The sequence below is a fragment of the Talpa europaea genome (assembly GCF_964194135.1).
Source record: "Talpa europaea genome assembly, chromosome: 7".
In the NCBI taxonomy this organism is placed as follows: Eukaryota; Metazoa; Chordata; class Mammalia; order Eulipotyphla; family Talpidae; genus Talpa; species Talpa europaea.
This window is the reverse complement of record NC_140074.1, coordinates 125,711-145,441: the sequence shown is the minus strand read 5'-3', so window position 1 is coordinate 145,441 and position 19,731 is coordinate 125,711. Positions and strand designations below refer to the sequence as shown.

Below are 19,731 nucleotides of genomic sequence, written 5' to 3'. Positions count from 1 at the left end.
CCGCGCCCGCAGATTCCCCAGCCTGGCGCCCCGCTACCGGGAGTCCCGCGCGGCGGGCAGCGACTCTTCCACAAGTTCTCCGCGTTCATCAAGAACCCCGCGGGAGGGGCGCCTGGGGTCTGCGGGGTCACACGCCCTGACAGCTTCTCCCTCAGGCCCAGGCAGCCCTGCCTGCCCCCGCGCTGACCCCCGCGCCCACATGGGCTGCAGCGAGGTGGGGCTCCCCCTGGCCCATCAACTCCCTGCTGGAGCCACCCTCTGGGCCAGCGCCCGTGACCCCAGCCTTGCGGGGAGGCCCGGCCTTTTGGGGACACCAGCGCCTCTCCGCGGCTGCCGTGGGCTCCTTACTCTGAACTCCCCCCAGCCGATGCGGCCCCCCGGCCCCTTCCAGTGCTCCAGGCCCCACACGCGTCTGCCCCCCACCTCCTGCGGGGGCCTCTGAGTCCCTCAAGTCCCCCTAAGTGCTATAAAGTGGGAGTCTGGAGCCTTCTCCAGCCTCGGGCACCCCTAGTTCCTGGGGCCTCCCACACCGCCTGCCACCCCAGAATGTGCTCTGATCTCTGTCCCTTCTCATAACAGTCCTGGGGGGTCAGTGGCCGCCACCCGAGGCCTCTCCTCTTGGAAGCCCCCCCAGACATGATGGGGTGGAGGCAGCCCCACAGGTCACCCCCTGGAGCCCGCACAGGGCAAGGGCGCCCGGCCCTCAGGGGTGTCCCTGGCACAGCGATGGGCACGGACGACCAGCCCAGGAGCTCGCACGTGAGGCCCCGCAGTCCCCTCAGGGTGGGGCTTGGGCCCTGGGAGGAGGGGCAGGAGCCACCACAGCCCCCCACGCAGCAGCAGCAGGGCTGAGCCGCAGGCCCACCCAGCAGCCACCCCACCTGGCTGGGCCCCAGAGACAGGCCTAACCTGGTGGCACCTGCCCACCCGCACCCCAGCCCGCACCCCAACCCACATCCCACCCGCACCCCAGACACACCCTGCCTGCATCCCACCCGCACCCCAGCCTGCATCCCACCCGCACCCCGGCCGCACCCCGCCTGCACCCACACATGGAGGCTTTTCTGTTTTATTGAAAACAAACGTCTGCGCTCTGTACAGGCCCGGCTGGGGCAGGGGCGGCCAAGCTGGGGGAGCAGGGGCAGCTGGAGGGTGGGGAGGCGGCTGCCCCTCACCTGGCCCAGGCCAGCTTCTCCGTCCTGCGGCCTGGCCCCCTCGGGGGCCCCGGCAAGGAACCTCTTCCCGAAGCAGAATAAATAGGCGCCTGGGGCGGCCTCAGCCAGCCCAGCCACACCCCCGCGCCGCCGTCCAGTCCCCGCAAACAGAAAGTCCGTTCTGGAGGCCCGGCCAGGAGGGGGGTCGGGAGGCGGCCGTGCCACCCCATGACCCGGCTGCGGGGCCGGGCCGGGCAGAGGCGAGGGGCTGGGCAGACCCCAGGGCTTTAAGGCAAAGCAGGGTGAGGGTGCAGCCCAGGGCCGGGCCGGCCTTTGGCACAGTCGGCGGCTGCGGTGGCCGCGGGAGGTGGGCTGCGGGGGTCGCCCTGGGTCCTGGTGAGCGGGCCTGGGGCCTGGGCAGCCTCGGCCGCCGCCTGGCTCCTGTCCCCACAGCCGTGTCCCCGGGCAGCTGCGGCCGTCAGCAGAGCGTGTCCGTGTTGAAGGAGAGCTGGGCCTGGGGACAGCGAGCAGGTCAGGTTCTGCGGCCCACCCAGGCCGCCTCCCCGCCGGAACGGGCCTGGACACTGGGCGCCGCCACCCCTGCCCCCCGGCTCTCTCGGTGGGCCCTGCTGTGGCCTCACCCTGGCCAGGCTGGGACGCAGGCCCCAGTTCTCCAGCCGCGGGCCCCGCCCCGCCAGCTTCCAGAGGGGCCTGCAGCTGGCTCCACTCTGGCTGGCCCGGCCTCCCACGGCGGCGCCACCCTGAGCTCGAGGCGGCACCGTCTGTCCCATAAACTCAGGACAGCAGGAGCCCCCGGGCCCCCGCCCCGCCCGCCCGAGCTGCCCAGACCCAGGCCGCGCACTCGCTCCTCCTCGAAGCTGATGAGGCCCTCGTCCTCTGTGTCCAGGTCCTCGGGCTCGTCGGCCACCAGGGCCCGCAGCTCGGTGGGGGGGGGCCGGGGCCGGAGCAGGCTGAGCAGGCGGCCCAGGGGCGACTGCAGGGCGGAGGGGGTCTCTGTCTCCTGCTGCTCCAGGTTGTCGCTCTGCTTCTTGGCAAAGTTCACGAACACCTGGGGGGGTGGACGGAAAACAGAGGCGGGTGGGCAGGGCCGGGGGTGCGCGCAGGCAGGGTGGACGGGGTGGGGGTGCGGAGTTGGGGGTGCCCGGCGGCCAGCGCCGCTCGCCACTCACGTTGTCTAGGGTGGTCTGGCTGACTGAGTAGTCCTCGATGCCCAGCACGCCCACCACCTGCTCCATCTTGCTGAACACCTGCGCCAGCGAGATGTGCTCCGACTTGAGCTGGTACTGCACCTTCGTGTGGTGCCGCTCCTGGGGGGGTCACGCGGGTCAGAGGCTGCTGGGCAGGGCAGGGCAGGGCACCCACCCCAGGGTGCCACCCACCTTGAGCACGGCCTCGGGAAAGTTCCGGTTGAAGAACCGCGCCACATCCTTCACGCTCTGGCTGCTCTTGGTCCTCACGGTGATCATGTAGCCATCTCCGAACCTGCGGGGGAGGGTCATGGCCCCAGGCCCCGCCCGGGGAGCCCCGCCCACGCCCTGCAGCCCACCCGCCGCCCCCTCACCGGTTCTTCAGGTGCTGGATGCTGCCCAGACAGCGCAGGCGCCCGTTCACCATGATGGCCAGCCGCGTGCACAGCGCCTCGCACTCCTCCATGCTGCGGGGAGACGCAGGGCTGGGCGCCAGGCCGGGGAGGGCGGGCCGCAGGGGGCGCGGGGCGCGTGCTGGAGGGGGCGGGCCCCACCTGTGCGAGGTCAGCACCACGGAGCGCCCCGTCTTGATAAGTTCGAGAATGAGGTTCCAGAGGAAGCGCCGGGCCTTGGGGTCCATGCCGGTGGTGGGCTCGTCCTGGAGGCAGTGGGGCTCAGCCGCTGCGCGCCCTCACAGCCCGCCCCCCGCGCCCGCACCGCGGCTCACCAGGAAGATGAAGGCGGGGTACCCGATGAGGGCGATGGCCGTGGACAGCTTCCGCTTGTTGCCGCCGCTGTAGGTTCCTGCCGGCTTGTCCGCGTGCTTGGTCAGCTCCAGCTTCTCCAGGGCCCACTTCACCACCTGGGGGCGCAGGGTTAGTGCCCGCCCGGCCGCCCACCCTCCCCCTCGCCGCCCGCGGGGTCCTCACCCGGGCCTCGTCCCGCCAGGGGATGCCGCGCAGGCGCGTGTACAGCTGCAGGTGCTCGCGGGCCGTGAGCTCGTCGAACAGGGCGTCGAACTGCGGGCAGTACCCCAGACTCTGCTGCACCTGGAGCAGCTCCTTGAGCACGCTGGGGACACAGGCTGTCAGCACCGGGAGCTGCGCCCCCAGGCCCGCGCCCCCCAGGCCCGCGCCCCCAGGCCCGCGCACCCCAGGCCCGCGCCCCCAGGCCCGCGCCCCCCAGGCCCGCGCCCCCAGGCCCGCGCCCCCCAGGCCCGCGCCCCCAGGCCCGCGCCCCCCAGGCCCGCGCCCCCAGGCCCGCGCCCGCACCTGTGCCCGTTGACAAAGGCTTCGCCCCCCGTCGTGCTCTCGTCCCCAGTCAGCATCTTGAAGGTGCTGGTCTTGCCGGCGCCGTTGACTCCCAGGAGGCCGAAGCACTCGCCGGGACGCACCCCCAGGCACAGGCGGTCGACAGCCAGGATGCGGCCCAGCTTCCGCGACTTGTACACCTGCCGGGCGGCCTGCTCAGCTGCGCCCGCGCCCGCGGCCTGGACCCAGCCCCACACAGGACCCCGCGCCCTCTCCTGGACCCAGGCCCACCTTGGTCAAGTTCTCTATCTTGACCATGTCGTTGTCGGCGTCCCCCCGCAGCACCCGCTGCCGCTCGCTGGCCACGTCCACGTCGTCCTCCACGGGCTTGGTAGACACGGGCATGCGCCTGGAGGAGCAGAGTGGGCAGTGCCGGGGCCCTGCCCCACCTCACCTGGAGCCCCCGCCGGCCCGGTGCGCCCCACTCACTGTGGCTGCCGCAGGAAGTTGTACTGGCACATGATGGTCAGGAAGAAGCCCACGAAGCCCTCGACCGTCATGGCCACCAGCCCCCTGGTGACAATGTCCCATTCGAAGGGGGACTTCATCTTGTCAAACTGGCCTGTGGGGCAGCCAGCTGAGACCCCACGCCTGGCCCAGCAGCCACCCAGCCCCCACCCCGCCCCAGGGTCCCCCCAGCCCCCGGCCCGCGCACCAATCTTGGCGTAGTACTCGTTGAGGTACTCGTTGTAGGCCATCTCCATGAGCCCGTGGCCGAGGTTGTAGTTGGGGAAGACGAGGAAGCAGCTCTTCAGGTAGCCGTTGACGGCCTTCAGGTCCTGGGGGCCACGGGGTCTCAGCGCCGCCCCCCGCCCCGCCGCCCCGCCCCGCCGCGCCGCGCCCCCACCTTGTCGTGCTCGAAGAGCTGCAGCAGGAAGGTGGCCACGGTGGCCGTGATGCCGATGAACAGGTTGATGACGATGAGGAACACGTAGGCCGAGCTGGGCACGTCGAACCAGAAGGAGGCCGGGTACATGACGGGCGTGATGGACCACCTGCGGGGGGCGGCGTCACCACCGGGGTTCCCTGCCCCCCCCCGAACCCCCCTCCCCCCCGCCCGCGCCCTACCCGTAGAGCAGGAAGAGGGACAGCACGGCCGGGAAGTTGGTGGGCGACGTGTAGGCCGGCAGGTCGAACACGAACAGGATGAGGACGCAGCAGGTGGCCGGGACCAGGTAGTTGAGCTGCGGGCGCAGGGGCCGGTGAGGGGCGGGGCCTGGGCCCGGGAGGGGCGGGGCCTGGAGCAGGGGCGGGGCCTGGGAGGGGCGGGGCCTGGGGCAGAGGCGGGGCCCTCTCCCAGACCCGCAGTGGGTGGGGCGGGGCGGGGCCTGGCGCTCCAGGGGAGGGGCGGGGCAGGGGCGGGGCCTGAGCTCCAGGGGTGGGCGGGGCCTGGAGAGCCAGGGCAGGAGGAGGGGCAAGGCCTGCGCGTTCACGGTGGGATGACAGGGCGCGGGGCCTGGGGCTCGGGGCTCCCGGGGGCTAGCGGGGGCCCACCATGTCCCACACGTAGTTGGCCAGCCAGTAGATGACAGGGTTGCAGCCGCTGACGAACTGCAGGTGCTTGGCCTTGGTGGACTTCTCTGCCACCAGAAAGACCACAAAGCTGGCCGGCACAAAGGACATGGCCACGATGATGAAGATGGCGATGACGACGTCTGTGCCCTGCAGCCTGGGGGAGGCGGACTCAGCCCTGCGCCCACCCGTGGCACCCGCCCACCCCGCAGCCTGGGGGAGGCGGCCGCCTCCCTGTGCCCGTCTGCACGTACAGGTAATCCAGGGAGAGGCTGGCGCTCGTCTTGTTCATGGGGTGGTTGGTGACGGTGATGCCTGTGACACAGGGGAGGTGGCCTCAGGGCCCGCTTGTGCCCACCCGCCCGCCCCTGCCTGCGCCCGCCCACCCATGCCCGCACCGTAGGCCGCGGGGTTGCCCTTGCTCTTGGGCAGGTTGGCCCGCAGGATGGCGTTGTTGAGGCTGTTGAGGTAGGTGGGCATGCTGTGGTAGCCCTTGTTGTTGTAGAAGACCTGGGGGCAGAGAGGAGGCCAGAGCCGTGGGTGCCAGGCCCTGGGGACGGGGCCAGCCACGGGCCTGTGGGGGCTCACCTGAGCTGCCCGGCGCACTGCAATCTTCCGCACCATGGCCGGGGCCCGGGTGCCAAACGAGGCAGGGACAGACTTCTGCACGTTGCCGAATGTGATGGCGCCGTACCTGGGAGGGCAGGCTCGGGGGCGTGAGGCCGGCAGGCGCTGGGCTGCCCCACGCCACCCCTGCTCCCCACTCGCCTCACCTGTGCAGCCGGAAGCGGTCCGAGGTGAACAGCAGGTACTCAGAGACATTGTGGCCGGTGATGTCGGTCAAGATGTCGCCCGTGACCACCCGCATCTGGGGCGGGCGGCCACCCACGCCCCCCGGGCAGGAGAAGCCGGTGCCCTGGGAGGAGCAGGTACAGCGCAGGGGCTCCCGCACCAGGCGGGGCAGGGAGGGAGCCAAGGTCCAGTTCTCTGTGGGTGCAGCAGCCAGTCAGACAGGGCCCAGCCAGGCCCAGCCCCTCCCCCACGAGCTGGTACCTGGCCCCGAGGTGGGTGGCAAGGGCGCAGTCCAGCTCTGCAACAGGCCCTCCTCTGGGGACAGCGGGGTGTCGGGCGGGGCTGGCGAGGGTGGGGGTGGCACAAAGTTGGACAGCGGCAGGCCCTGCGTGAAGGACTCCAGGCACATGCTGTCAAAGAACCGTGCGGCCAGCAGGCGTGACTGGCCACTGCTCAGGTTCAGCGTGGGCCCCAGTGAGCCATTGGCTGTAGACTTCAGCACACACGTGGCGCCTACCCCAGACGGCAGCCGGAATGTGCCCACCAGCTGCTGGGGGCTGGCATCGGGCGACAGGTGCAGCCTGGGGGAGCCACAGGGGTAAGTCAGGGGGCTCAGTGGCCCCCCCCCCGCTCCCACACCCAGCACCGCCCACGCTACGGCTTGGCGGGCGCCTCACCGGTCCTCCTGGCGCTCCTCGTTGGCATAGGGGATGAAGTTGCCTCGGGGTTGGGTATAGTTGTGGTACTGGGAGGGGGACAGGACCAGGGGAGGCAGGTCGCCTAGAGGGGTGCATGGAGAAGTCTGAGTGGGGCCTGACCACCTTGCCAGCGGCCCCCAAGTCTGGGCCCCCTCCCCCAACACACACAGGGGTCAGCACAGGGTTTGGGCCCCAAGGGGAGCCCTGGAGCAGGACCTCCCAGTCACCAGGCTGCACCCAGACCTGGAGCAGCCAGGGTCCCCCAAAAGGCTCCCGGTGGGGTCTCCCCACGGGGATGGACACATGCCCTGTGCCCCTGCCCCACAAGGCGTCGTACCAATCTCGGGCACGGAGAGGGCCACTGTCATGGCCACGCACACGAAGAAGGCGGGCAGCAGGATCTGGGACGACAGCGCCTTGGAGTTGCGGCGGGCGCAGTGGAAGCGCTTCACCAGCAGCCCGTGGAACTGGCGCGCCTTCAGCCACCAGCCCTCCAGCTTGCGGCTGCCTTGGCCGGCCCGTGCCAGAGCCTCGGCCTGGGCCTCTGTGAGGGGGCAGGGGTGAGCGGCAGCCCAGCTGCCACACCCTCCCTGGCCACCCGGCGCCAGCCGCCCCCCACCTTGCAGACTGATGTTGTCGGGATCCTGGAGGTCGTTGAAGAGCGGGTGGTAGTCGCCGTGGGTGTCGGTGTGGCCGGTGCCCTCGTGACCGCAGCCCGAGCCCACGGAGGACAGAGACTGCAGCGAGGCCTGTGACTGGGCCAGCTCCGAGCACCGGGCCAGGTTGCCCTCGTGAGCCTCCCCGGATGCCAGACTCTCTGCCCCCGGCAGCACATCCTTCCTGGACTCCTTTGTGTCTGCCGCAGCACAAGGCCATGAGGGGCTGGGCCACCTCCACCCTGGCCTGCCCAAGCCCCCACCCTCGTGCCCATCCACCCACAAGATGCCTGCGCCCTGCAGGCCCTAGGGAGTCTCCCTCACCCCGGGCTGGCCCTGGGGAGTCCTGGCCCCTCGTTCCCACCCAGAACCCCAGGCTTCCAGAGACCAGAAGAGCGGGTAGTGCCAGGCCTGTGGGCCAGGGCAGGGTGGGCGGCCGGCTGGCGGCCTGGAGCCTCTCACCCGCCTCGCTGTTCTCCAGTGACTGGTCCTCCTCGGACACCTTGAGGAAGACCTCCTCCAGCGTCGTGTCCATCAGCCCAAAGCTGCTCAGGTGCAGCGCGTCCAGACTGCACTCCAAGTGCTGAGAACGGCCCGGGTGAGCCCCCTGCACTGCAGGTACAGGACAGGGAGACCCCCCCCATGCCCCTGCCCAGCCCGCCGCACCCGGGGCAGAGCCCTGCCCTCTGCTGCCCATGCCTGCCTCCTCCACGGCTCTGCACCAGCCACCCATACCTGAAAGAGGCGCTCAAAGGCTCCCTTCTTGGCAGCCTCGCTGGGCAGGATGTAGGAGAGTTCAGTGCTGGTGTCCGAGACCAGCAGGCAGGAGGCCACATGCTTGCGGATGAACTGGGAGACCTGGGGCTCCGAGCAGCTGCTCAGCTGGGCCCGTCCGGACGGGCTGGATGCCAGCCCTGGCTCTGGAGAGCAGGGCAAGGAGGGCCTTCACTTGGGGCCGGGGCCCCGCTGGGCCAGGTGGGGCAGGAGAGGGGTGAGTCAGGTCCCACTGGGCCCCGCCCCAGCAGCCCTGGGGATAGGGGCTCTCGGCGCAGACCTTGGGGGCCGCCGGGCTCAGCAGGCCGCTTGACCAGCGTGAGGCGGTAGCCGTCGCCGTAGGCGCCCTTGAGGAAGAGCGGGGAGCCGCAGCACTTGAGCTTCCCGTGGGAGATGATGGCTATGCGGTCTCCCAGCAGGTCGGCCTCGTCCATGTGGTGTGTGGACAGAAGGATGGTGCGGCCTGAGGGAGGCCGGGGTCAGGAGGCAGGCCGGTGGGGCCGAGTGGGCCCCGCACACCGCCCAAGCCCCGCTCACCCGGCTTGTACTTCAGGATGAGGTCCCAGATGGCGCGGCGAGCGTAGGGGTCCACGCCCGCGGTCGGCTCGTCCAGGATGATGGCCCTGGAGCCGCCCACAAAGGCAATGGCCACGGAGAGCTTGCGCTTCATGCCTCCCGACAGCGTCTGCACCAGCGAGTGCCGCTTGTTGGACAGCTCCAGGTCCTCGATCATCCTGAGGGGCAGGGGGCGTGACCAAGGCGCGGCCCCGCCCCCGCCGGGCCCCGCCCCCGCCGGGCCCCGCCCCCGCCGGGCCCCGCCCCCGCCGGGCTCCCCCTGCAGGGCCCCGCCCCCGCCCGGCCCCGCCCCCGCCCCGCCCGGCCCCGCCCCCGCCGGCCCCGCCCACTTGTCCATCTCCTTGCGGATCTCCGCCTGCGCCATGCTCTTGAGCCGCGAGTAGAACCAGAGATGCTCCTCCACCGTGAGGCGGTCGAAGAGCACGTTGTGCTGCGGGCACATGCCCAGGTTTTTGCGGATCTCGTCCATCTCGGTGCGGATGTCGTGCCCGTAGATGGTGGCTGAGCCCGACGTCGGCGGGAACAGGCCCGTCAGGATAGACCTGGTGGGTGGGCGAGGCATGACCCCAGCTCCGGGTGCCCCGCCCTGTGCAGGCCCTTGCAGGCCCCCACGCCCGGCCCCCACACTCACATGGTGGTGGTCTTGCCCGCCCCGTTGTGGCCCAGGAAGGAGACCACCTGGTTCTCGTAGAGGTTCAGGCTCAGCTTGTTCAAGGCCAGCTTCTTGTCGTTCTTATAGACTTTGGTCAGCTTGTCCACGCAGACCACCAGGGGCAGGTGGGTGGGCTCCTCCTCCATGCCACGCATCTCCTCTGCACCCAGGCCGCAGGTCAGCCCGAGGCTGCCCCAGGCCCCCGAGCCCCGCACCGCCCCCCAGCCACCCTGGTGTCAGCCTCACCCAAGCGCCGGCTCTCCATGGCACAGGCCTGGCCCTCCTCCATGATGCTGAGGCGGGGGGCGTGAGCCCACGGCCAGCTCCACTCCCAGGCCTCTGTCCGCCCACTGCCCAACCAGTAGGACTTCTGCAGCGGGAAGTACCAGGGCCGCGGCAGGCCATACATTCCTGGGGGGGAGGGAGCCCAGGGCTGGGGTCACCATCCACCCAGACCACGTGCCCCCAGAGCCGCCCGCCCCACCCCTGCCCCCCAGGGGTCAGCTGGTACCTGGGTGGACGGCCTCGATGTACCACGTGAGCACACCGTACACGGCCGCGTCCACCACCAGCATGGTGACGGCCAGTAGCAGGTTGAAGTCGTCACCCTCCACAGGGGACTGGCTGAAGGTGTGCCACTGGATGCCCACGCCGGCCACCTCGTACAGGGCGAAGTACTTGGAGCCCAGGCCGAAGGCTGTTGTGGACATCAGGGACTGAGGGAACCTTGGAGTCAGTGGGGGCGGGCGCCGCCCCCCCAGCCCCTCCCCGCGGGCAGGGCGCTCACCGCGATGCACTTCTCGAAAGCAGTGATCTTGTCGTGCGCCACCTCCTCGCGGATGGCCACGTACATGTAGGGCACGTAGCTCAGGAAGTAGATGATGCCGCCGCAGGCCGAGGCCAGCTTGGCCTTGGAGTACAGCACGGACACCAGGAAGCTGGGGCGGGCACAGCCGTCAGCCGCGCGGCCCCGGCAGGCCCCAGCCCTCCGCCCGGGGCGCCCCAGCTCGCCGCCGCGCACGTGCTCACCAGAACATGATGGTGGCCACGGCGTACACAGCCAGGAAGAGCCAGATGATCAGCACGTGGCTGTGCATGAGGACCTGGCCGTACTTGAGAATGGCGGTGAGCGCGGTCACCGAGATGGACAGCTGCACGAAGCCGGTGATGAACCAGGCCACCCAGTGCACCGCGTTGTTCAGGCCCATCGTCTTCATCACCTGCAGGCAGGGGCACGGGTGGCGCCGGGTGCGGGCCCAGGGCCTCCCTCCGCGCCCGCCCCGGCCGCGCTCCCCGCCTCCCTCGCCCCCACCCGCCCCCACCTCCTTGAGCCGGTGCTCCTTCTCCGCCACGATGTGCTGGATGGTCATGGCCACCGAGTAGACCCAGGAGATCACCATGCAGAGCGGCATCATGTGCTCGATGACAAACAGAAAGCTGGGGGGCAGGGGTGTGAGGGGGCTGCCCGCCCCACCCCACCCCGCCCCTGCCCCCCGCCCACTCACTCGTCACGCGTGTAGCAGGGGTAGGGGAACATCTGCACGTAGTTGCCCGGCTCCACCACGTCATGGCCCACAAAGGTGTTGATGATGGCTCGCTCCATCATGTCTGCGGGCGGCCGCGGCGGTCAGGGCTGCCGGACCCGCCCGCCGCTGCGGCCGCCCTCCCGGCCCCCGGCCTTACCCTGGATCCAGACGAAGCCATAGAGGAAGTAGAAGCGGCCGCCGGTGTTGGGCCCCGGCCGCCAGTAGGCGCGGCGGATCTCGTTGGTCTTCTCGGTGAAGCTGGAGTTCTGGCGGATCTTGTAGTGGACGTGCGGCGGCAGGGAGCCGTCCTTCCGCGTCTGGAAGATCACACCTGCGGGCGGGACGAGCAGCGGGCCGGGCACCGAGTCAGGGCCAGGGCGGGGCTGGAGGGGCCGGGGTGTGGGGAGAGGCTGGAGGGGGACAGTGGGGCGGGGCGAGGCTGGGGGGCCGGGAGGGGCGCGGCGGCGGGTGGACGTGGACGGCTCACTGGCGAACACCGTGACGTTGTCCTGATAGGCCTGGTTGAGCGTGTAGTTGACGATGCTCTCCTCGTCGGGAAAACCCTTGAAGATGTCCACGCTGACCTGGGGGAGGGGTGCCGTCAGAGGGGCCCGGCCCCCCACGGGGCCCCGGGGGCACCCGCCCCACCTTGGACATGAACTGGATCCAGCCGCAGGCCGCGTTGTCAATGGTGTCCAGCTGCTGCAGGAGGGCCGAGCCGTTGGGCAGCGAGAAGTTGTCCCGGCGCAGGGCGGGCGGCAGCTCCTCCAGTGACAGGTTCAGGGCTTCGGGGTGCAGGCGCAGCTCAGCCACGTACTGCGGGGAAAGGCCGGCTCAGCAGGGCCTGGCGCCTGCACAGAGTGGGGCCCCCACCCACACCCCCCCCGGCTCGCAGCCAGCACCTGCTGCAGCCAGTGCAGATGCCGCTGTAGCCGGCCCTGCGCCAGGAAGCCGCGGATGTCGGCAGAGATGTTGAGCCACACCTGCGCGTAGTGGGTCACGTTGCCTACAAAGGCAAAGGTCTCGTTGGCCTGCAGAGGGTGAGGGCACCGGGCATGGGGCTCACGGAAGGACCCCGGCCAGAGGGGGCTCTCCACGCCCTCACCTCCCCCCACTGGCCAGCCCCCCACTGCGCCTTCCGGTTCCTGCTTGCAGAGCAGCCCCGACTCCCCACCCCACCCCGCCTCCTCCCAGGGACCCCACCACAGGCGGTGCCCGCTGGGCCATGCCCAGGCCTGGCTTCTGCTTCCCGCCAGCCCCTCTGCTGTGGGTCACCCCAAACCACCCAGGGCCCTGCCCAAACCCTGCGCCCACATCAAGTGGGAGCCTGAGCCAGTTTGCACGCCGACCCCGCAATGGCCCTGGCGACCCCGCACCTTGAGGATGACCAGGTCGGCCTCCGAGCCCACCGGCGCGTACAGGATCTTGGGGTTGCTGGTCATGAGGTGCACCAGCAGGCCCAGGTTGCGCTGCTCCTTGCTCGTGAAGCCCAGCGAGCTCATGTTGCCGCGTCGCAAGGCCTCGGGCTCGATGGTGCTGGGGGGTAGGGGGCGTGAGAGGCGGGTCCGGGCGGGTCCAGCCCGGGGAGTGGGCCGAGGGGCGGGGCCGGGCAGGTCCAGCCTCGGAGTGGTCAGATACGAGGGCCGGGGGCCGCGCCGGGCTTCAGAGCTGGGCAGTGCGGGGGTGGCCGTGTTGTCGTGGAAGCACCCGCGGGGTTTGGCTGTCCCCCCCCCACCCACGGCCACCTACCGGTTGTTGCCGCACAGGATGGGCTGCAGGCCGGCCCAGAGCTGCACGAAGGCGGAGCACTGGCCCGGCAGCGCCTCGGGAGAGACCGGGGCGGCCAGCGGCGGCGCCCCCTCCTCCACAGTGGCGTTGGCGCCCGCGCCCGCCCCGGTGCCATTGGCCGTTCGGCCGGAGCCGCTGGCGGGGGCCCCGGGAGCCCGCCCGGCGCAGGCACCCTGGGGCAGCAGCAGGGCCAGGGCTGAGAGAACGTCCACATCCTGCAGAAACTTCTGGGCGTCCAGCAGGTCTTCCAGCAGGGCCTGCAGCTGCCGAGCGGAAGGTGGCTGCCGCTGGGGGGCTGAGCCGTTGGGGGCTGCGTCCAGGCCCAGCTGTGGGGGGCACGAGGGGCCAAGCAGGTTTGACGAGGAGAGCATTGCCAACTACACGCGCAACCAGGCCTATCAGGACAACGTCCCGGTGGGGCCGGGAGGGACTGCCGCCAGGGGTACCGGAGCCCGGCCCAGGGTGGGGGAGCAGCTGGGTGGGGGAGGGGGCAGTAGGCATGGTGTCTTTGGGGGTGGCACACCTCTGCCCAGGCCCAGGAGTACCCTCCGATACAGGGAGCCCCAGTGCCCCCAGCGAGGCCAGCGGACCTGTGCGCCATCTGGCAGGCAGGACCTCACCTGCTGGGCAATCTTGGCCATGTCCAGCTGGCTCCGGAGCTCAGTGGCCAGCTCAGAGAAGCGCTGGGCCCGGGCTGCGGCCTGCCCACGGCAGACCACAGCCCGGTACCCCTGCAGTGCCGACGGCTCCCCAGGGGGCGCTGTGAGCACCTGACCAGGCTGCCTGGAGCCCGGGGAGCAGGTGAGCTGCTCCAGGAGGGCGGGGGCCAGCAGCAGCTCCTGGGGCGGGGAGGGGGCGGCTGGGAGAAGCGCAAGGACCAGAAACCAGGGCCGGGCGGCCTCAGGTCTCCCTGCCCCGGGCTGTGCCTGGTCGAGGCGCCCCCAACCCCTCCGGGGACAGACACATCACCTGCCTCCCCCCTTCCTGTGCCAGCCACACACTTGGGAACCCTCCCCTGGTGAGGAGGGACCGCAAAGCCCCACCCAGGCAGCGCCCAGAGGCAGCTGAAGCACCCCCGCCCCACTCACAGGCACCCTGACCTCCATTTGGAAGAGGGGGTGGCTGCCCAGCCGGCTCCTGGGTGCTTGGCCCCTGCGGAGGCCCGACCCCACATCCAGGGCAGAGGAAGGTCCAGAAAGCAGGTGGTAGACCTGGCCGGGGGCAGGGCTGGGCTCAGGCTCCAGGTCTCCCCGCCTCAAACCCGGGGAGAGTGGAGCAGAGACCAAGCACTGACCCGGGCCCCCCTCACCTGGGGCAGGTCCACCTGGGCCGCTAGGAGGGCCTGGGCCGTGCTGTTAGGCAGTGACAGGTTCTGTGTCAGGAAACGCCGGAGCTCCCGGGGGTCCCGGGCCACCGAGTCCAGAGAGAAGGAGGACACTGGACAGGCAGAGGACAGGTCTGAGGCCAGCACGCCCCAAACAGGGTCGGCAAGCCAGGCGGGAGGGTCAGGCCCCTGCGCTCCGGGGACTTGGCTCTGGGGGCTGGGGCACAGGCTGACAGCAGAGCCAGGCGTAAGCCCACCCCTGCCAGGGTCCTGCCTGTCCCCGGGGGCACCTGCAGGCCTGTCCGCCTGGCTGTCCCTGGTGTCCGGGCCCACGCTGAGGGCCTCCAGGCGTTGGCGCAGGGCCTCGAGTTCCGAGCCTAGGCTGGGCCTCGCAGGGTCGAACAGGTTGCCCTCCTCCACCACGCGGTTGAGGCGCTCCAACAGCTGGGTGACCCTGCAGGGCACGGGCGTCACCCACTGGCCACCCAGTGGGGTGGGGAGCACTCACGTGGAGATGGGGGGTGGGAACACCCACTGCAGTTTGGGGTGGGGAGCATTAGTGGAGTTGGGGTGGGGGGCACTCTCTGCAGTTGGGGTGGGGAGCACCCTCTGCAGTTAGGGCGGGGAGCACCGCTGGAGCTGGGGCCGGGAGCACTCACGTGGAGTTGGCGTACTGCAGGAAGCCAAACTCGTCCCGCTGGCCATCGGGGCACAGCGACTGCATGACGGGCAGGATGCCAGCAGAAGTGAGGGGTGCAGCCGTGTAGAAGGCTGGGGATACGGGGCACACCCCAAGGGCAAAAAGGAAGAGGGGAGAGGAGGGGAGAGGAGTGAAGAACAAGAGGGGAAGGGAGACAGAGGCCCAGAAGAGAAATGAAAAGAAAAGTCAGGACGGAAGGGCAGCTTCAGGCAGACACCCGGGGCAGGGCCCAGAGGCCGGTGCGAAGGAGCAGGTCAGAGGTCGAAGGACAGCTGGTCACCCTCCCCACCACTCCCAGAATACCCTCAGCCGCCGTCAAATGCCCTGACGCTGGCCGCCAAATGCCCTGACCCTCCCCCGAGACCTCAGGTGTGGCCCACAGAGTCCAGGGGGCACATCAGCCCCACTGGGCAGCGACCTCTGACCTCTCTGGCCAGCTGGTTAGCAGAGTGAAAGCAGGAGCCCAAGGGGTGTGAGGGGACAGCCACCAGGCATCCCCGCCCGGGGCCAGGTGGCCACGGTCCCATGCAGGGAGGGGGACAGCCTGGTGACTTGACCTGGGAGCTGCTGGCCAGGCGAGGTGGCCTGGCCCGTCGCTGCCACTCCCCGCCCCCCCTCACACGGGGAGCCTGCAGGGCCCAGTCAGGGCTGGGCAGGTGCCCGCTGGCAGCAAGCTGTTAATGCAAGCAGCAGGGTGCTGGAGCAGCACCGGAGGCCAGCAGGAGGAGGTGGCCGCTCACTTACAGACTGCATGCGGGCCGAGGACAAGAGACCATGCGGGGAGGGGCAGAACAGAACAGAGGAGAACAGTGAGGACCCGGCGCCTCGGTTCTTGGGGCCCCACGGCCAGTTCGTCCTCCACAGCCCAGCCAGGAGGCCTGGCCAGGGAGTGAGGGGGGCACGCGTGGCCGGACGCAGCGGTGGCCAACGCTCCCTTGCCCACGCAGCGGGGCCCAGGGCCCTCACCTTCCTTCACGGAGATGGTGGGCTTCTTCTGCCGCAGCCCCAGCAGGATGAAGAAGAGGACGAGCGGGATGAAGATCTCGAAGGCCAGGACCCACTGCAAAGGGCGGGCATGAGGTGCCCGGCCTGCCAGCTGCCGCCCAGGCAGCTCGGCAGCCGAGCCCTTCCCCCTGCCGGACAGACACCCCAGAAGCCAGCCTGCCAGCCCCCAGCACAGGTGACCGGCGCTCCCGGCCAAGGAGGCCTCCGTCCCCTGGCAGGAGCCCCCTGGATGGCTGGGCTGATGCGCCCCCAATTCCGGGGCCCCTGTCGGCCTGCGGTCTGTGCTGACCGGCCCATCCTCTCCCCACTGCAGCCCTGCCCAGGCGCCCCTGCAGCGCCACGCGGCCCTGAGCAGGCGGGGTGGTGAGGACCGCCCGGCCCTGGAACCCGCCTCCAAGTGGACCCCGTCTGGGCTCTGACCAACCCCAATCCCGGAGGAGCAGCCACCTCTGTCTGCCCAGGGGGCACGGGTGGGAGTGCCCACCGCAGCCCTGCCCACCCCAGGCTGGCGGGACCTGCTGTGAGTGTGAAGGCAACGCCAGGGCCCAGAGGCCCAGGCCACCCTCAGCCTCCAAGAGGCGCCACCAGTGCCTGCCCTAGTGGCCCTAGCTGGGCCGGGGGGAGCCCCAAAGCCCCTTGGGTCCCCTGCAGACCAGCCCCCAAGGCTGGCCCTGACCCGTCGGCTCTCCTTCACCCCCACCCCCACCCCAAACTGACCGCGCAGCCCCCAGCTCAGCGCAGCGTCTGGCCCAGGGCCCAGCCCTGTGCCCGGGGTCACAGCCACCCAGTGTTTGTCCGGCTCGGACAATGGTGCTCTGTGGCCTGGAACACCCGTGTGTGCCCGAGCCCACCCCCCCCCCGCCCTAGTCCGTGCCAGCCTCCACCCCTCCCCAAGCCCACTCGGCCCGGGGCGAGCTCAGGAAGCCCCATGGGCACCCCAGGCGGGACGGGCCAGGCCGCGAGGCTGCGGGAATTGGCGGCCTGGGAGGCGGGGGTCATGGCCAAGGTGCCAGCGTCCCCGACACCCGCCCTGCCACCGGGCACCTCCACTGCCGTCACTGCAGCAACAGGCCACGGCTGCCTCCCCGTTGTTATGGCAACGGTGCGCAGGAGCTGCTGGGAGCAGGAGGAGAGGCCTTCTGGGCGGGCAGGCGGCCAGGGGGCCTCTGGTTACAGGCAGGCAGCACAGGTCACCCACCTGGGGGCCGGCAAGGTGGTTGGACTTTTGTTCTGAGGCCACCCTAGCCCTGTGGGCGCTGAGGCACCTTCTGCTGCTTCCGGGGGATCAGGGGACGCCTGAGGGTGGAGCCACCGCCTCCAGCCCGGCTCCCTGCAGCTGAGGCCGCTCCGCCGTCAGGGGCTGCGTGTGGCCGGGGTCACCAGGTCCAGGGGCACGGGGGCGGGGGCGGGACACGCTCACAGGTGAGGGAACAGGACCAAGGAGAGGGAGCAAGCAGGGTGCAGAGGTCCTGGGTACCCCCCTGGCGCCAGACCCCTCTCCACAGGGCCAACTCTCCCTGCAGGGCCCATGCGGCAGCAGGCGTCTGCCCAGCCACGCCAGGGGCCCAGCGCGGAGGAGGCCCACGGCCCTCTGGGGAGGGCACCCGTGGGCCAGGCTGCAGCCACCCCAAGGTCAGACCCAGGTCTCTGCTGTGGTCTGAGCAGCGGCTGGGGCGGGGGTGCAGGAGGGAGCCCCCACCTGCTGGCACAGTCCGCCTCAGGGGTGTCCCTCCGGGCCTGCTCCCAGCCCTGGGCAGGGGCAACAGCTGCCCCCATCCCCATCCCCTGACCCCCCCGACCCCGAGCCCGAGGCGGGTGGCGGCAGCAGAGGCCGCCTGGGGCTGCAGGCTGAGCCTGGTACCCTGGCCGGAACGCACTGACCCTGGCCGCTTGCCAGGCCCCAGGGGATCCTGCCAGGCCCGGTGCTGACAGCCGCCCGCTCCGTCCGGGCCGGCCGGGCTCCCGCGCCCCCCAGGAGGCCGGGCGCGCAGAGGACGCGCCTCCTCAGGCCCCGCCGGCGCGTGGCCCGTCGGGAGAGCCCGCGCCCCTCCAGAAGCCCCGGCCGGGCTCCGCTGCGTGGACCCCGCGCGGCCGGCGGGAGGCCTCGGAGCTGCGGCCCCAGCCCCTCCCCAGCCGGGCGCCGGCCCTGACAGCGCTGCGCGGGGCGCCCCGGCCGCGGGGGGCGCGGGCCGGGCGGGGAGCCTGGCGGTCACGGCCGCGCAGGGGACGGGGCGGGCGCGTCGGCGCGGAGGGCAGCGGCGCGGGCCGGGCCGGGCCGGCGGGGCGAGGAGGTCCGCGCTGGGGACGGGGCGCGGCGCGGGGCGCGGGGCTCCCGCCCAAGGACGGCGGGGCGCGGGGACGCGGGGGGCGCGGGGGGCGCGGGGGGCGCGGGGGGCGCGGGGGCGCGGGGGGCGCGGGGGGCGCGGGGGCGCGGGGGCGCGGGGGGCGCGGGGGCGCGGGGGCGCGGGGGCGCGGGGGCGCGGGGGCGCGGGGGGCGCGGGGGCGCGGGGGGCGCGGGGGGCGCGGGGGCGCGGGGGCGCGGGGGCGCGGGGGCGCGGGGGGCGCGGGGGCGCGGGGGGCGCGGGGGGCGCGGGGGGCGCGGGGGGCGCGGGGGCGCGGGGGCGCGGGGGCGCGGGGGGCGCGGGGGCGCGGGGGCGCGGACCCCGGGGCGGCGGGCGGGACGGCGGCCGCGGCCCGCCCCTGCCCGGACCCCGCCGGCCCGCACCCCCCGCCGCCGGGCCTGGGGTCGCCGGCGTGACTCAGCCTCGCCGCGGCGGCGGGCGCGGGGCTCACCGGGCTCCGGCGCTTCAGCGTCACGTTCTTCCAGAGCAGCAGCTGCAGCTGGTGCAGGAAGCCCATGGCGGGGCCGCGCTCCGCCGCTCGGCCCCAGGCCGCTCCCTGCGCCCGCCGCCCGCGCCCGCCCGCCCGCGCGCGCCTGTGCCCGCGCCCGCCCGCCCGCCCCTCGGCAAAGCCCGCGCGGGGGCGGGGCCGCGCTGACTCCGCCCCCGCCCCGCCCCGCCCGCCCGCCCGCCCCGCCCCCGCTTAAAGGCGCCGCGCCCGGCCTGTCCGCGGGGCGGCGGGTCGGTGGCCCGGTCGGACCCGGCCCGGCGCCGCCGCTGGGGAGCCCCGCGCGGAGGGGCCCCGGGGTCGCGCGTGGGGCCTGGGGCGGCGCGGCCCCTCGCCCTGGGGCGGTCCCGCCAGGCGGCCGCCCCGCTGAGGCCCGAGGCCCGGCGCGGGCGCGCTCCCCGCCCCCGCCCTGGGCTGCCCCTCCCGGAGGCGCCCACCGCGGCCGGCGGGCACGAGGGGCCGGGCCGCTGCCCCAGCCGGGCCTCTCCTCGCCGCCCCAGGCCAGGCCGGCCTCCGCGCGGAGCTCCGGGGCGGGAGCGCCGAGGTGCCGCTGCCCTGGAGCCAGGCAGGTGCTCGCAAGGCTGGACCCGAGCCCGGAGCTGCGACCGGCTCCCGGGGCGGCCGCAGAGGTGGGCGCAGGGCCCGCCGCACGGAGGGGCAGAGCCGGCTCCGCCTGCTTGGCTTTCCCGTTTGTGAGGCCTGATGCCCCGTCTGGGCCAGCGCGCCGGGCACCCTCAGCGGAGTGCCTGGGCCCTGGGGCCCGCGCCTGCCCCTGGCAGATCCTTATTTGCAGGGGAAGGAGGGCACAGCCGGCCACAGGGCGGCCTCGGCACTCCCCGGGCCACGTGGGCCGGGAGCCGCCTGCAGGCCCTCCCGGAGCAGCTGCCCAGAGCCTCCTGCCGCCCCAGCCCAGCCCACCTGGGGCCGACTGGTGATGCCCCTGCCCACGCCCGCCGGGCAGTGGGAGGCGCTCGTGCCTCTGAGGCTCTGGGGGAGGTGGCTCAGGCGGAGGAGCCAGACACCACGCCAAGGGGCAGCCATGCGGACACTGCCCACTCCGGACTCCACACAGCACTCCTGTCCCTCGTTTATTCCTGGGTGCCCCCCCTCCAGTGACCGCAGGCTGCCACACCCCCTGCCCCCTGCGGGCACCCGGGGCCCTGGAGTCCAGGCGGGGCAGGACGATGTGCAGGACGAGGGGCCTGGCCG

At 72.3% G+C, this 19,731-nt stretch overlaps 1 protein-coding gene across 1 annotated transcript; it reads right to left on the bottom strand.

Annotated features, from left to right (window-relative positions):
* Positions 1–1,061: 1,061 nt before the first annotated feature.
* On the bottom strand, positions 1,062–18,534 carry ABCA2 (ATP binding cassette subfamily A member 2; the record flags this gene model as incomplete). The annotated part of the gene is made up of 48 exons (XM_084238724.1): positions 1,062–1,668; positions 2,017–2,223; positions 2,345–2,482; positions 2,555–2,657; positions 2,737–2,829; positions 2,917–3,020; positions 3,090–3,224; positions 3,292–3,433; positions 3,634–3,812; positions 3,904–4,021; positions 4,102–4,234; positions 4,328–4,451; positions 4,520–4,667; positions 4,741–4,856; positions 5,167–5,341; positions 5,439–5,499; positions 5,583–5,694; positions 5,773–5,878; positions 5,958–6,171; positions 6,238–6,557; positions 6,654–6,756; positions 7,012–7,218; positions 7,294–7,530; positions 7,793–7,913; positions 8,066–8,250; positions 8,385–8,567; positions 8,642–8,838; positions 9,010–9,222; positions 9,312–9,492; positions 9,579–9,743; positions 9,844–10,048; positions 10,120–10,270; positions 10,362–10,552; positions 10,655–10,769; positions 10,838–10,940; positions 11,016–11,189; positions 11,346–11,442; positions 11,507–11,674; positions 11,761–11,889; positions 12,235–12,394; positions 12,608–12,972; positions 13,267–13,485; positions 13,747–13,857; positions 13,956–14,083; positions 14,261–14,424; positions 14,630–14,741; positions 15,637–15,730; positions 18,469–18,534. 48 exons carry the CDS (start codon positions 18,532–18,534, stop codon positions 1,633–1,635), a joined length of 7,308 nt encoding a protein of 2,435 aa, XP_084094850.1. The 3' UTR covers positions 1,062–1,632.
* Positions 18,535–19,731: the final 1,197 nt, after the last annotated feature.